This window comes from Gekko japonicus, unplaced genomic scaffold (assembly GCF_001447785.1).
Source record: "Gekko japonicus isolate JY-2015 unplaced genomic scaffold, Gekko_japonicus_V1.1 scaffold3023, whole genome shotgun sequence".
Taxonomy (NCBI): domain Eukaryota; kingdom Metazoa; phylum Chordata; class Lepidosauria; order Squamata; family Gekkonidae; genus Gekko; species Gekko japonicus.
Genome location: NW_015177105.1, coordinates 113,681 through 128,936, shown reverse-complemented (window position 1 = coordinate 128,936; position 15,256 = coordinate 113,681). Strand labels below are relative to the sequence as shown.

General features: G+C 41.9%; 1 protein-coding gene across 1 annotated transcript in view; it reads left to right on the top strand.

Moving 5' to 3' along the window:
* Positions 1 to 15,256, top strand: part of ABCA5 (ATP binding cassette subfamily A member 5) — a 106,175-nt gene that overhangs the window by 38,887 nt on the left and 52,032 nt on the right. The window contains exons 7-11 of the mRNA XM_015428298.1: positions 1,188 to 1,417; positions 8,467 to 8,608; positions 10,384 to 10,572; positions 11,009 to 11,156; positions 13,516 to 13,684. Of these exons, the coding sequence (XP_015283784.1) occupies positions 1,188 to 1,417; positions 8,467 to 8,608; positions 10,384 to 10,572; positions 11,009 to 11,156; positions 13,516 to 13,684 (878 nt within the window). The remainder of the gene's footprint in view (positions 1 to 1,187; positions 1,418 to 8,466; positions 8,609 to 10,383; positions 10,573 to 11,008; positions 11,157 to 13,515; positions 13,685 to 15,256) is intronic.

The window sequence follows — 15,256 nt, the reverse complement described above, 5'->3', positions numbered from 1 at the left end:
ACAATACCTTTCGCGAGAATTGGTGTAAGATTCTTGGTTGTACAATTCCAGAACAGGTCTGCAATTAAACCTCCCTATATGGTCTGTCCATCTCAATTCGTACCCAATTAAGGAAAATACCTTGAAAATTAATGGTCTTTGGCATACGAACCCAAAAAAACATGTTGCAATATGGCTTGTTGAGTAACAGTTCTGTAAACAATCCAAAGTAGGATTTTTACATATATGGTGGCTTTGTCCACATGCTGTTAAATATTGGAGAACTATTGTTGAAAAGATGTAGATAGGTTTAGGTGTGTACATACCTTTTCTTCCTGGAATGTTGATATTAAATAATGTCATGCATTTCCCTAAAAGTTACCAGGCCGTGATACTACACATGATTACTATAGCCAGAATTCTATATGCTAGATACAAGAAAAAGGAAGCATCTCCAGATATCCAGGAAAGGACCGAAAAAATTAAGGAAACATATTTTTAATTAAATTAACTTAGGCCCTGTTCACACTGCGAATTTGCCGCGGGAGAGCCACAAGTGGATGGCGGATTTTTCGGCCGCGATCACACTACAACATTTGGGAAGTGGAGCACACCGTGGCTAACCCATGGCATGCCGCCGAAAATGTGCGTTTAAAAAATACCTCAACAAAGGTGGTGGCAAACTGTTTGCCACAGACTGCCTCCACATCCCCATGGTGTGATTGCGCCGGCGCAGCTTTTTCCCTCCGGTCGTCTGCGTTGCGGCGCACACGCGGAGGGCCGGAACCATGGGGTGTTGCCGAAGCGTCTGATCGTGTTGTCGCGTGGCAAATTGTGGCATTGCAAATTGCCATGCCTCCCCCCTGCGTTTTCCGGCCCATGTGACCGGGGCCTCACTACAGAAAGGTAAATGCATAGATGAGTTAGACTCAGTATGGCTGCCTTGTAGTCAGAAACTAGAATTAGGTAATTAGTTTTGAACATTTTGTATTACTGTATTTTTCTTTTCCATTCAGATTATTGTATTATTTATATACATAGTTTTTTCTTTGTGTAAAAGATGTTTGAGCTTTAAAAAAATCAAAATGCATCTCAGTGCTTTACCATGGCAGTTTACTGCCAAGTCTTGAATGGCTCTTGCTTGAATTGTCATGGCTGCCAGTGTAATCTTACAGAAACTGATTTCAACATTTCCCTCTTTTTCTTAGTTGAAGACTAATCATTCAGTTTTGGAAGACCTGGAATTTACAAATGTGGTCATGATGGGAGAGTCTGCCATTATGGAAATAGATAATTTTCCTCGTGCAATCATTTTAATTTACCTAGTAATTGCATTTTCACCCTTCGGCTGTTATTTGGCAACCCATATTGTCGCAGAAAAGGAGAAGAAGTTGAAGGAATTTTTAATGATTATGGGTCTTCATGACACTGCTTTTTGGTATGTGAGAATGTGTTTTATTGACTTCGTAAACAGGATAGATGACTTATTGTTTCTCTATCTCAAGAGAAGACGCTCATAATGTTTTGACCTTACCTTGAGGATCAATTAATGCAAGATGTTTTTGGCACCGATCTCTTGTTCTTATAGTTTTGGGCCATTTAACTTGAAAGTAAAATAGTCAGTTAAGTAGAATAATCCTTATAGACCACTATAATGTTAGGTTCTTGTAACTAAAGAAAAAGGTTATTTATTGCCTTAACTATCCATCAATTTTGGACCTTTTTCAGAAACAGATACCTAATATGTATTTTTCGGACCATAAGACGCACCTGACCTTAAGACGCACCTAGTTTTTAAAGGAGGAAAACAGGGAAAAAAATATTCTGAACTTTCGGTCCATAAGACGCACTCACTTTTCCTCCCACTTTTTTTGGAAGAAAAAGTGAGTCTTATGGTCCAAAAAATACAGTAATTCTCAGTCCATCCTTCCAAATAATTAGTGTTAGTTGTAAATTGTAATCCATCCTCGTGTTTGTTCATCTGCACTCATCCTCTTCCCTTACTTCTTCCACTCATGCTATAGCATCTGCACAGTGCATTCATTCCATCTTCTAGACCTGAAGGCTTATTGGCTCTTTAGGGTTAGAAGAGAGTGAAGTACATGCTATAATTCAGTCTCTCTCTCTGATATCTTGATCCAAGTTAGAAAAATGTTGTTACATTAATATCTGTATGCTTTTCTTTCTTTGCTTAGTATCACCCATATAACTGAACAAGTGTTTTTTTCAGGTGCCATATATTCCATTACATAGTTGCCTTTGTATCATCACTGGGAGAGAAAGTGTAAGCAGATGATACCACATTAAATACCAAAGGTGTTTCTTTGTAAGAAGTGTGTCACAAGTGTAATCCTGTAAACATGTACTGTTGGGAATTAATCTCATTAAAATCAGTAGAACTTTCTCTTAAGTAAGTATGCTTAGGATCAGGCTGCACATTTTGTTTTTAGAGGGACTTTTAAAGGGCTTGAGATCTAAAGTGTAAAACTTTGAAAGAGAAACGGGCCTAAGTAATCTTGAAGGTCATGCGCATGTAACACCAGGAAGATTTCAATAAACTCTAGGACTTTAGAGTAAACTGAACTGGGATCTGTGTCCTATTTTCTTAGGTTGGAACAATGGTGGACAAAGGATCCTTTATAGCCCAATCCTGTTATTCAGCACTTGTTACTGAAGCACGAAGTATTGGAGATGAGATATCAAAAAGCAGCTAATGGCAGCAAGAAAAATATTCTAAGATACCTTCTTAAAGGAGATAAGGGCATCCATCATGGAGGAAGAACTTTCTTCTGTAAGGCACAAAGGATTAAGTCAGGGGTGTCAAACATGTGGCCTGGGGGCAGCATCAGCCCCCCAGAGGGCTTCTATCAGGCCCGCAGTAGACTGGCTGTCTTCTGCTGCTTCTTCCAGTTCTGCTGCTGCTGCATCATTGTAGGTTTGCCGCTCAACAAGGGACCAATTTATGCAGCTGTTGGTGCTGCATCCACAGAAACAATCTTTCTTGGGGTCAGAAGGGCTGCCAGAATGGAGAGAAATGCAGGAAACCTCCGTGCACACACCCCTTCTATACTCTTGTGGCTTGATTTTGGCTAATGTAATGTCTGCTAGTATTTTCAGAGGTCACAGGACTAGTTATGTAAATATACGTGCTAGAACTCTGCGCTCCATCCTTTTTGAAATTTGTATTGAACACATTTGGATACTATCTACTGGTATAGCATTGTTTAACATTTAATGCCTTTGTCTTTGCTTATTCTCCTTAGTTTCTGTGACCTTCAATAATTGGGTTCTGTCTCTGTGCAGAGTAAACTTTCAGGCAGTTTGGTGGAAGGAGCTGGCATGGCATACCTGTCCCACCCCTTGAATAGAGAGGCAAGCCCCTCTAAGTGTGCTCTGAAGGATGAGGCTAGTGCCTTTCTGTACAGTTTTCTTCTGATGACTGCTGAGAGATTTCTCCAGGAGTTCACTTGTAGAGCTTCTTAGTTTTTAATCAGTGTGTTTTCATTTTATTACGCACTGTGTTATGGTTACCTTGTATTAGGGTTTTTCTGGGATTCTGCCATATGCCTTGGTGCTATAGATTAATTTCTAAGTGCCATTCCTGTGGTGGTTGTCTTCCTATTGTGCAGCCATGGTTCATGTTTACTTTTCCTGAAGGTGATAGCTGTGGTTGTTACTAGAAAGTGACTAAGCTTTCCCCAGTTCAAGGTGAGCCCTCTACATTGTCCAGTATTGGTGCTCTGGCCTCTCTGAATTTACTAGTCTTGACTGCTGACCTTGCTATACTGGCTTCTATTCTTAGTGCTTCAGACATGTCAAACAGTCCCGCAAGTCAGCAGAGACCAAAAAGGGGACAAAAGATTGAGAAACTAATAAATATTTATTGAACCCTTCTCCTAATGAGCTACTAAGAAGGGGTGTATCAGTTATGGCCTATATTCAAATCTCAGAACTGGTCCCAGATGTGAACATGAATTTGCTACCTTTATAGTCATTTCCCCCCCATTTTTTGCCCAAGGTGACTTTATCAACTCAGTACAAAATACTTTTGCCTAATGGAAATCAACTGTCCAAACCAAATGAAAGATGGAGAAATGCTCATCCAGAGCATTAACCACTAACAAAAGATGCTCAAAATTAGAGGTGTTTTCCAAATGCCATTAGGGAAGAGTCTTTACAGGCATGGTCTGGGAGAGTGGAAGGTGGAGCAGCAACACAAAAATTGATTCCTTGTTGACATAAAATGAGCCATCCTGACTGAAGGGACAGACAGAAGAGTCTGTTGGGACAATCTAAGCTTATTTTGCTTGTATCTGCTGTCTTATTGCAGGCTCCAGTACAGTTAATAACTTCTGTGCAAACTTTCTCTGCATCTTCTGCTGTTCCACTGATAGCACTACCTTTGTCTGTGATTCCTGTTGCATATGCCTCTTTTGCTCCACTTTCCACCATCCCAATACACATTGTTACAATGTCTTCTGGTCTGATTTCACAATTCCTGATACAAATAGTACCAGCACTATAAAGTACACTGATGCCTCTGAAATTTCTGTATCAACAGAAATTCTCTATTCAGATGATGGATCTGGGCCCTCTGCAGGATGAGGACAAATATACTGTTAGCCACGTGTGGCCCCCATCTACAGATAGCTAAATCAGCATTATCTATATACTGTTAGCCACGCGTGGCCCCCATCTACGGATAGCTAAATCTGCAGATCGGGGCCACATGGAGGCTAAACACATTTTCCAGCAAACTTGGGGTACTTCCCAGGTTTGCAGAAAAGTTAAACAATAAATACATGGGCCCCGGTCACACGGGCCGGATATCGCTGGGGGGAGGTGTGGCTAATTGCCCTGGAGGAAACTAACGCGCGGCCGCCTGAGCACACGTCCTGGTCAAGGTCCCGTGGTTAGGGGGGAGATGCCGACCAGACGGGTATTCTGCAGCGCGGCACAGAAGCCGTGCCGCGCGATCGCACTAGCAATCGCTCTTTGTGCGCATGCGCTGTTGGGTGCTGTTGCGCAACCTGCGGAGACTTGGGAGACCCAAAAAACCCTTGTGTGCAACAAACAGCGGCAGGCGGCGGATGCCACGTAAGACCACCGGAAACGCGATCAGACGCCCACCCTTGCCCTGCGGCTTCCGGAAACTAGTACCTCGGAGGTACTAGTTTTTTACTCCGCATCTTCGGCGGGAAGCCTCGGGTTAGCCACGGGAGCTCTACGCTTCCCAGATGTTGCGGTGTGATCGCACCCAGAAAATCCGCCTACTATCTGTATCGTTAGCACGGCAAATGCTCCATGTGACCACAGCCATGGGAGGTTTAAATCCCCACAAAAGTAAAGTAGCATAAAGCGCAAAGAACACACTTACCTTTGGGTCATCTTTGGCCCTGGGAGCCATGCTGAGTCCAATAGCAGCAGCGCAGCCTGGGAAACCCCTCTGGGCCTGGTGGTGGGCATGTGGCCCAGGAGCCATACAGCTGGCAGCGGTGCAACCTGGGAGTTGGGCTGCATGGCCGCCACCAGGCCCAGAGGGGCTCCCAGGCTGCACCCCCACTGGTTCACCACTTGTATTCTCTGTTGTCAATATTCATCCTTTCTCCAATGATTTTTTATTATCTGGTTTCATAAATCTCTAGGATGTTTATTTTCATATATCAGACAGCAACTGCTACTATGTTTTACCATCATAAACAGTTGCTGCTTATATCAAATTCTGCCATTCAGAGCCCCAGAAGCACTGTAAGGGTCTTTACGAACTGCATAGCAGTCATGGTTGCATTTCTGAGTCAGAGAGGTGTCTCCATCTTTGACCATATGGAGACTGTTTGTGAGTCTCCATCTTTGATCATATGGAGACTAGTTTCTGCATAAACATTTAAAAAATTGTAACTGCATCTTGTACAGTGAATTGAATTTATGGATTATAGATTTCATGAGGTTCTAGACTTGTTAGCATCCACAAGACTTTACTGCTAAGCCTTCCCTCAGTGATTATTTCAAATTTATGATCATTTCACATTTTCTGTAACACCCATTGCAAAAGCTGCATCTGATCCTCTGTCCTTTTAGACTTAAAGACGCCTACCTTTGCTGTCACTCATGCTCTATTCCATTTCCAAATTGTCAAGTACCATCAGGGCTGGCAGCTGAGCATAGATCAGCACAAGAGTTGTCCACAGAACTCGGAACTTGGAAGGTGGGCAAGAGACTGGAGAGCCAGAATCAGATCAGCAGCCGGGCTTTCCAGGCAGATTAATTGAGCATGAACCAATTTCTTGTAGTAGTTGGTTACCTCACTCGTCCTGTTAACTTGAGAGCAGCCCTGATCATGGAAAGTTCAGGATTCGACTTGCTCCTCCTGATTAAGGTTGTGTGAAGGGATACCCCAAATGCCCGGGGTATCTCATCCTATTCTGTCTTCTAGTTCAGGTTTCCGTTCAGGCTCCTACCTTCTCTGTTCTTGAGGTCTCAAGGGTAATGCTGGGTGGTGAAGGTAGACTGGGGGGGGGAGTTCTTGGCTCCCCAGATACAATATTTTCTTTTGTGGTGGACTTGGGGCTTTCCTCTGGGGGCCCTGGGTCCCCTGGCCTTCAGGTATGGCAAGGACTGTGAGGTGGGTTCTCTTTCTACTGCTGGGTCTATTTAGTTCCTGAAATCCTTCCTCTTCCAAGGTGTCATCATTCCCTGAGAGGCTTGGCTACATTTTTGAACATAGCTTTGGTGGAACTAGCAGAATAGGACAGGAACATGTACATCCATAGCTGCTTCCCATGACTGCTCCTCAGGCCAGTCTACAGGTATAGGACCCAAGTCATGACAGCTGCAGGATTCTAGTTTCTGGTCTACTTCAAAGATTCAAACGGAATGGGAATAGAAAATTGTAAATTGCCACCTGGGATCTTTTATTCTGGTTTTATCTCTTATTAGCTATATACGGATATTTTAAAATCTATATTTTGTTTTATGGCATTTTGCCTTTTGTATATCGCCCAGAGCCAGTATAAGCTGGGATAGGGTAATTAATACATTGAAATAGTCATCATCATCAGTTTGCATGGGGGTGACGGATCCTGTGGGGTCTCTTCAAGGCAAGCCCCCTTAAACATCGGCAGCAGTGGCATGGGTCTTGGAGAGAATAGGTACAAGTCACATCAGTCTCCTCTGGCTGTTAGGTGCTCCAACCAGTTGCTTGGGTGATGAACCACACCTGGCAAACAGACAAGCTTAAACTCAGTCTGGGCCATGTCATAGCTTGGCAATTTGTGCAAGTTGTGACTAAAGAAACAACAAGGCAGGGCTACATAGAACTTAAAAGTGTCCCAGTTGATCTCAAGTGTCATGTGCTGATACAAGTTAGGTGATGACTGAAGCTGGAGTAGAAATTGCTGCCCAGAAGGTGCCTTTAGTTTCAGAGATTCCAGGTATTCCTTTTTTATATATACTGAAGCCGGCTCTGTGACACAAGTTGTAGGATGCTTGGCCTGGCCTATGAAAAGCCCAGTTTGAGCCCCACCTGGTATTCTGGGGACTATATCTAAATGTCCTGTATTCTTCATATGAGCAACTCTTTCTAAGGGAAACTTCTTTTCTTAGACACGAATTTTCCAGAATAATTTTGAAGCACAAGCTGCTTATTTCTTTAAAACAATTGCTTCTTGCCTTTCTACTCAGTTAGGACCTTAAGCTGGCAAACAGTTTAAAAGACAATACAAATCGTCCTTAAAACAGTGTGCACATGTAAAATCAGCAATTAAACAAGGAGGAGTGTCAAGAAAGGAATTCCAGACAAAACAGAAACATCTTCACCCAGGGTGTAGGGAGACACACACTAATCTCCCTGGGGAGGGAATTCCATGGTTTTGGTGCCACTTTGTTATGCCACTCCTAATGTCATCTCCTGAAGGTATGATGGTGTCTTCAGCTTCTTTTGGGGAATAACCCAGTATGAATTGTGCAAAAATGTTATGTGGGCTTCTTCCATATTTGTTAAGCATAATTTACCCAGTATGAAGTTTCATACTGATGCTGTGTTTGGCAGTATTGTTCTACAGAGCCTCTTTCAGTGATGCATCCAGCATTCAGTAACTGCTATATCAGCTTACCATTTATAAACTTGTTGGACTGTACAAAAAACACAAAGAAGAAGTTGTTTAACTTTGCTTAATATGATTCAAGTGGTTATCTGTGCAGTTAAACAACTCAACCCTCCTCTTGTAGGGCTAGTGCCTCTGTTGTGGGTCAGAAGTTAGAGAATGGGAACGTGTTCACTCAGAGAAATCTTAGAGGGTCTTGTAGAGAGAGAGTACCAGCTCAACTAAATCTCTAGAAAGTTCTGCACTTATTCTGTGCAGACTCAGAATCCAGTTGTGAGAGTGCACAGATAACACTAAAAGACATTAGTTACAGGTAAGTAACCTGTCTATAGTTATGCAGATGAATTTGACTTCATGAACCTTCATTATGTTTTTCTTTTTCCAGGCTTTCTTGGGTCCTACTGTACACCAGTCTGATATTTGTCATGTCCCTTCTCATGTCGATCATTGCAACATTCTCTTCACTTTTCCCCAAAAGTAGCAGCTTTGTGATATTTCTTCTTTTTTTCCTATATGGAATATCCTCCGTAAGTGTGTGTATGTATGTGTGTGTACTCACTGTTTATATATTGAGGGCACTGTGTTTTAACAGTCCCTCTTGCAGTTAACATACTTGGAAAAATAGCTTCTCTATGCTTTGCTCTGCTCTGAATGGAAGCTGGCACCAATGTTCCTTCTAACCTTTGCATGTGAGTGGCTGCGCATTAACACAGGAAGCCCCACTCAGCAGCAGCCTGGAGCTGCACAGGGTCTTGCACTGCCCATTGCCCATTTTAAGATCACAGCAGTTAGATTCTGCTCAGGATGTGAACTGCTGTGCTCAGTCAGAGAAAAAAATTAGAGGGAACATTGGCTGGCACCTTACCTCAGTAAATAACAGTTCCCAAATAATTACAGCTGCTTACATATTTCGGCAGATATTCTCTCATTTCATGTTGAATGTATTGGAATGGCTACTAACTACATAACCCTTCCCCTAGTAAGTATTGTCTTATATCCTACCACTCTGTTCAGCAAAGTTTGAAGCATTCTTTTATTACAAGGAGCCTTCTTGCAATGGACCTGGCTCTTCTGGCAAAGGAAGAGCCTTTTGTTGCAGGAAGGCCACTTGGGCCTGTATGGTCCTAGAGAGCCCTTCTGCTCCCAGGCACTGAAACCACAGCCACCTGGGCCAGCCAGGAGCCTCAAGGGTTCTAGACATTTTACCAGAGGCTTTCAGCTTCCCAGGTTCTCCTCTAAGGTTATCTGCATATACTCAGTAAGAAACTCCAGTCACTAGAAGGTAGGAAAATATTCCAGTTTTAGTAAACTGCTCAAGTTACAAAGAATGTATGCTAGGCAGGAACTATTCTCAAGACACAAGCAATGGCAAGGCAAATAAAAGAAAAAATAATACGGAACTACATCTGGCTAAAGGCTATCTTACTATACATTGAAAGCTTGCTGGCTCGCTCATCAGAGGCAGGTTCGTCATGTAGTTCTTGCTCACAGGCTTGAAAGAGAAAGTCCATCCTGTGCCAGACAGTCCATATTGTGGGGGGATAGAAGATGTAGCCTCTTCTCACCTGTTGATAGAATAGCCGGCCTCTGGCTCTCTGATTGAGGCATGCTTTCAGATATTCTTGCTTCAGCCCATGAACCCATTAGCCAATCAGGACACACTAAGCTAATCGGCACTGGTAGGTTGAAACAACTTAGGGAGACTCCCAAGGAGGTTCTCTTAACAGCCAAAAGCCACAGGTGGATGTAGTTAAAACAAGCACATTGCTTTTAGCAGGCCATGCTAGGGGTCTGCCAAAACATACAGCCTAAGAAGAGTGATAAACCCAAACATAAAGGCCTAATGGTGGCTATACCTTACAGGGCTAGGAGAAGGTTTCAGACTTTGCTGAGTAGTAGGGTAACATTTGTTAGATTAACCGTAATATGTATTTTCAACCTGAAGACCTTAAAAGGGTTTCTCTAAGTGGCCACTTAAGGCTACAGTTCAACTGCCATTGATTTTAATGGATCTAGAATTGTACTGAGTGACCGGGAAACCCCCTACATTTCCTATGAAAATGCAACATCCCCACTTCCCCGTCCTTAGCATAAAAGTTTTACATAGTGACACACTGCAGAATCAGGCACCTGTTTTATACTGTAGAAGTCACACAACAATAACGTTGCGACTTGAACTTTGTTTTGGCCATTTAGATTATTTCAGACCTTGAATAATAATTTTTAAAGAATAGTGCCTGTAGCAGGTATTAAGCAAGCCAATTTCTTCTTTAGCAATAATTATTTTAAAATTTCTGTTTAGGTTTTCTTTGCATTCATGTTGACGCCACTTTTCAAAAAATCAAAGCACGTTGGTACAGTTGAATCTTTGACAACCTTGGCATTTGGTTTTGTGGGACTGACCATTGTCATTTTGGAGGATTTTCCAAAGTCTCTTGTGTGGTTACTTAGCCCTCTGTGTCAGTGCACATTTTTAGTTGGTATTGCACAGGTTAGTAAAGTATTTCATTTACTTCATACTATTGTATGTAGTCTTATAGGAACAGTAGCTTCACTGGTTCATACACAAGATACCATAAATGCTATATATCAGAATAAAATGATTAGTCACCTACTATTAAACATTCTGTATTTGTTACTTTGTCATTGATGAATTTTGACTTTTTCAGACAATGTTAGAACAGATACATAGTGCAAATTAATCTCATTCCACAATTTATTGAGCACAGTCATTGTGTAGCCTGCTTAAGGCAACAGCTACCAGTTGTAATGAACAGCTTCTGTAGCAGTTTTGCACTGTATGTATACTGTACTATCTCCAAGAGACTCTGACTTGTAATATACCTATATTTATGTAGAGCTATCTTATTTTTATTAGTATAGTCATGCTGTACTGTAGTATCTTCAGGTTTCCTGTTTGTTTGCAGGTTATGCACTTAGAAGATTATGAAGAAGGGGCTATTTTCTCAAGTTTAACTTATGGTCCTTATCCACTGGTTATTGCTCTGTTGCTGTTGGCCCTGGACAGTATGCTTTACCTACTCGTAGCACTTTATCTGGATCAGGTGATTCCAGGTACACACATTTGAATAAGAGAAAAATACATAATGTCTAGTGTTTGATTAGGTTTTAAGGCCCAAACGCAACATAAAGTGTGTAGCATCTTGTCGGAGGTAATTCTAGGGTTTGGTGGCTTGCACAAGTGCTTTCCAATTATGTTCAGCATACACTCCTCATAAAAGAGCATAGGGCTTTAAGTTGCAGTCTTCAACATTAATCGAACAATACTCATGGCAGAGGGAAGGGAAAGCATTATGCATAACTAGAATTGCACCAGAGAAAAATGTGTGCAGCTGAACAGACATCAAATATGTATTCCCATAGCATATTCCCAGGTATTACCTGATGGTACCTTATGTAATGAAGCGAAGCAGATCTGACCCAGTAGTTGCCTCCATAGGAGACTGCCTGGGAACTATTAAAAAAGCCACAAAGCTCATTGGAAGACACGTGGTATGTGCGGGTGGGGGGGAACCCTTTGTATTCTACATTGAGAGATGAGATTATGGGTCATATGGCAGAGAATACATAGCTAGAATTAGCAATTCTGCCGTTATATCTCTCCATCTATGCATATTTCTGAGGCCTGATTTAAACATGGTGCTGGCCAGCAAGAAGAACTTACTTATGCAACTTTGCACAGACCCAGCATCTTGTTTAAACTTGGTTTGTTCCAGTACAAAACGGCTATGCGTGCTTAACACATTAGAGGTCTGTAGCCTGGACAAATACTGCGCTGGTGATGAGTGTCTAAACTGAGGTTCCACAACATGGCACTATGGTACTCACCAGTACTTCCTCTGGCATCTGCTGAACTTTTCAGAAAATAGGTGGGACCGTTGTAAGGCAGGGCTTGTTATTAGCTGCCCTTGTTTGAATGAAAGGGTTTTCCATGGCTGCAATAGCAAGCACCAGACACTGGAGGATCAGCAAAATACCCGCACTTTCCTTAGTCAGTGTTGGTTCCATTCCCTCTCAGGTTTTTCTTCCTTTCTTTTTATTCACTTTTCTCTTTCTCCCTCCCCCTTTGTATGCTCCTTTCTTCTTTTGATTTCTCTTATCCTTTTGCATAGTAAGGCAGAGAGATGCCTTCTCATATCCTTTTGCATAGTAAGGCAGAGAGATATTGCATTTGGCTCCACCTCCTGTGGCAGCCACTTTGGGTTTGGCTCTACCTCCTGTGGCAGGCATTTTGGGGTGATTCCTACTGCTTGCTCTCAAAATTCCAAAGCTGCCTGTACGGTCAAAAAGATTTGATGACCCCATCAAACCTAAAGATGTGAAGACCTGGGATGAAAATTTTCCAATGGAAAGCGGCGCACTGAAAAAAACTGCAATTATGTTCTGTTATGAAATGAATAAAATATTTTCAGGCAAGATTTTACTCATTCAGAATATGTAGCATGAAGATTTTTTTCATGTAAAACAATCTACACCATTACATCAAAATGTTTTCAAAGGTGCTTTTATTGTTTAAATGTGACTAATTATGTCCACAATTAATATGTTATTATATGTATGGTAATAATATACTATTGATGAATTCAGTGTAACCCAATATCCAAATATATTACTAGTCCTATTGTGATGGTATGAGACTTTCTATCCAAACATTATCGTTCTTTTGTTTACTATAGAACTTGTTTTCTATTTTCAATGTTCATTTTTCCTACCTCTTAGTATAAACTATAATACATATGGTACTTTTTTTGGTGGTTAAAGTAGTACAATAAGTTTGTTTGATAAGATAACTGTTGCACATATTCTGGTTTCCCCCAAAATTTCTGTTTTTATCGGAAAAGAAAAAAAGTGGGAATGTGTTTCTCATAGCTTTAACATTTTTGGAAATTTTACGTCTCTGATCTAAATATGTGTAACTGTTTTGCATGGGTGGCCAACCAGTTTAAACAAGACACTGCAAGTGCAAAATCTTACAATGAAGTACTTTTGCCTCACCAGCATCACATTGAACATCTCAGGTTACTTTTACTCACCGTGCATTACAATTAAAAGAAACTGTAAATAAGTTCTCTAAATGTGTGAAGAAATTCTTTCAGGCTGCTGTTCAAAACTTTTCTGCAGAGAGTTTTTATGTGTTTTCCTGCTGGATTCAGAAAAAGTAATTAAGCGTCTATATCCCCAGATCAATATGTGCAAAGTAATTAAATACTAGCTCTTGCTGAATGTTAAAAACACATGCTCTTATGAGTTTTTGTAGAACTAGAAAGTTTCAATTATAAGGATCTGTGCCCACAATAAAGAGTATAAGCCTGTTCAGCAAGCTAAAAACTTTGGAATGCCATCAAAATATGTGCACCTTATATACTGAGTCCAGCCTGTATTTAATGTTTATGTTTCTACTTGTATTGCTTAGGGGAATATGGGTTGCGTCGAAGCTCATTCTTCTTCCTGAAGCCTTCATTTTGGCTAAAACAAACAAGAAATTATAAGGAACTGTATGAGGCTAGCATCACTGAGAACTTAAATTTCAGTGAGATTACTGAACCTGTATCTTCAGAATTTCAGGGAAAAGAAGCTATCAGGTATGATTCCTGCTATGTTATGCCTTCAACAGCTGTTTACATTTTCCCAGTGTTTTTGTGCAATAGCAGTAAACTGTTTAACTGCCCCATCCTTTGAACCCACTGGCTGTGGTACACTTACACTGGCAGGGTGCCACCTAGCACAGCACAACTGGTCAGCATCCTATCACAGAAGGAAAATAAATGACAAACGATTTCCAGTTATTGGCAACTCAATGGCAGCCACCTCCCCTGGGTGCTCCCAGGAATGCAAGCTGTGAGCTGGCGGTTGGGAGCGCCCCCCCCGGAGCCTTTGTGAAGGGCTCTTAGCCATGGGATGCTAAAGAGTTGCCTCTCCCAGGGCACGCAGCCGGTGAATTGAAGCTCCCTTCTGCCCCGACAGTGCTGCCGCTTTGCTTCCGCATGGAACAGGAGCTGCTGACCGGGACAAGCGTGTGGGGATCTGGCGAAATTAACCTTACCTGAGATGAAATGACGAGAATGACGTTGAACCGTGAGTTTGTTGAAGCGTTGAATTTTAAAAAATGGCGGAAATCCCCCCCCTAATAAGCGGATTCTCTAGCAGACCTAGCAATGCCCACGTATCAAGGACCAACCTGGTGATGTGGCAATTGCCCATGGATTTCACATGGCCTCCTCCCATGTGTGGAGAATTGGAAGCAAGGGAGCTCCCTGCAGCTTTCAAGGTCAGGGACGAGCATCAGTAGCTCTGGAGTGGAGAGACTCCAGGGAGTTCCACAGACATGGGTTTGATTCCCCACATGAAGCTGAATTCCCTTTTGCCAGCCAGCAATATGGCAACAATAGGTGAACACACAGCTGCACCTTCATTCTGTCCCCCCACATAGCTCACCAGGGAAGGGCATCCACATGGCAAACTTGGAATGAGTTTCATTCCCAGGAAGGGGAATGTTGGCCATAAGGAAAATCCTGCCTTTTGCCCAGAAATAGGGTGAATGGTAGCAAAACTGGGTTTGAACCTGTGATGACCCCTTAACTGGAGAGGTCTGGGTTTACTTTAAAATGTTCTTTCAGTTTTGTTTTACTCTATATATCCGGCTGCCACCAGGAAATTTTAAAAGGATTTCCAAACCTTTATGCTTTCTCTATTTCTGGGTAGGAATGTCGAGGGTTTTAGGCGTTCACGAGGGTCTATGTGGTCCTGGGAAGTATTTCTTTCAGAGTGGATAATTTTAAATAAAAGAGGATTTATTGAAGTAATTCACAAATAAAAGATTAACTGATTGTAACCAGAAAGGCTTAAATACTGAACACATGCTTGGTGTCTAACACACTTTTCTCTTTTACTGACAGGGATCTGGGCATGTCACTTTGTAACAATATTTTCCTTAGGCCATATACGTTAACTGTTTCTTATACATTCAACTTCAGCTTATAACTGTTTCAACACAGACGGCTTCTCTCACAGACTTCAGAACTTAACAACCCCCACAGGGAAGCTTATCCTTCTCTCTCATACATAGCTTAACTCCCCTCAACTGACTTTTTCAACTGTCAAAACTCTAACAGTCACTCCTGATAGACATTCAAATCATCCACACAGCATCCATT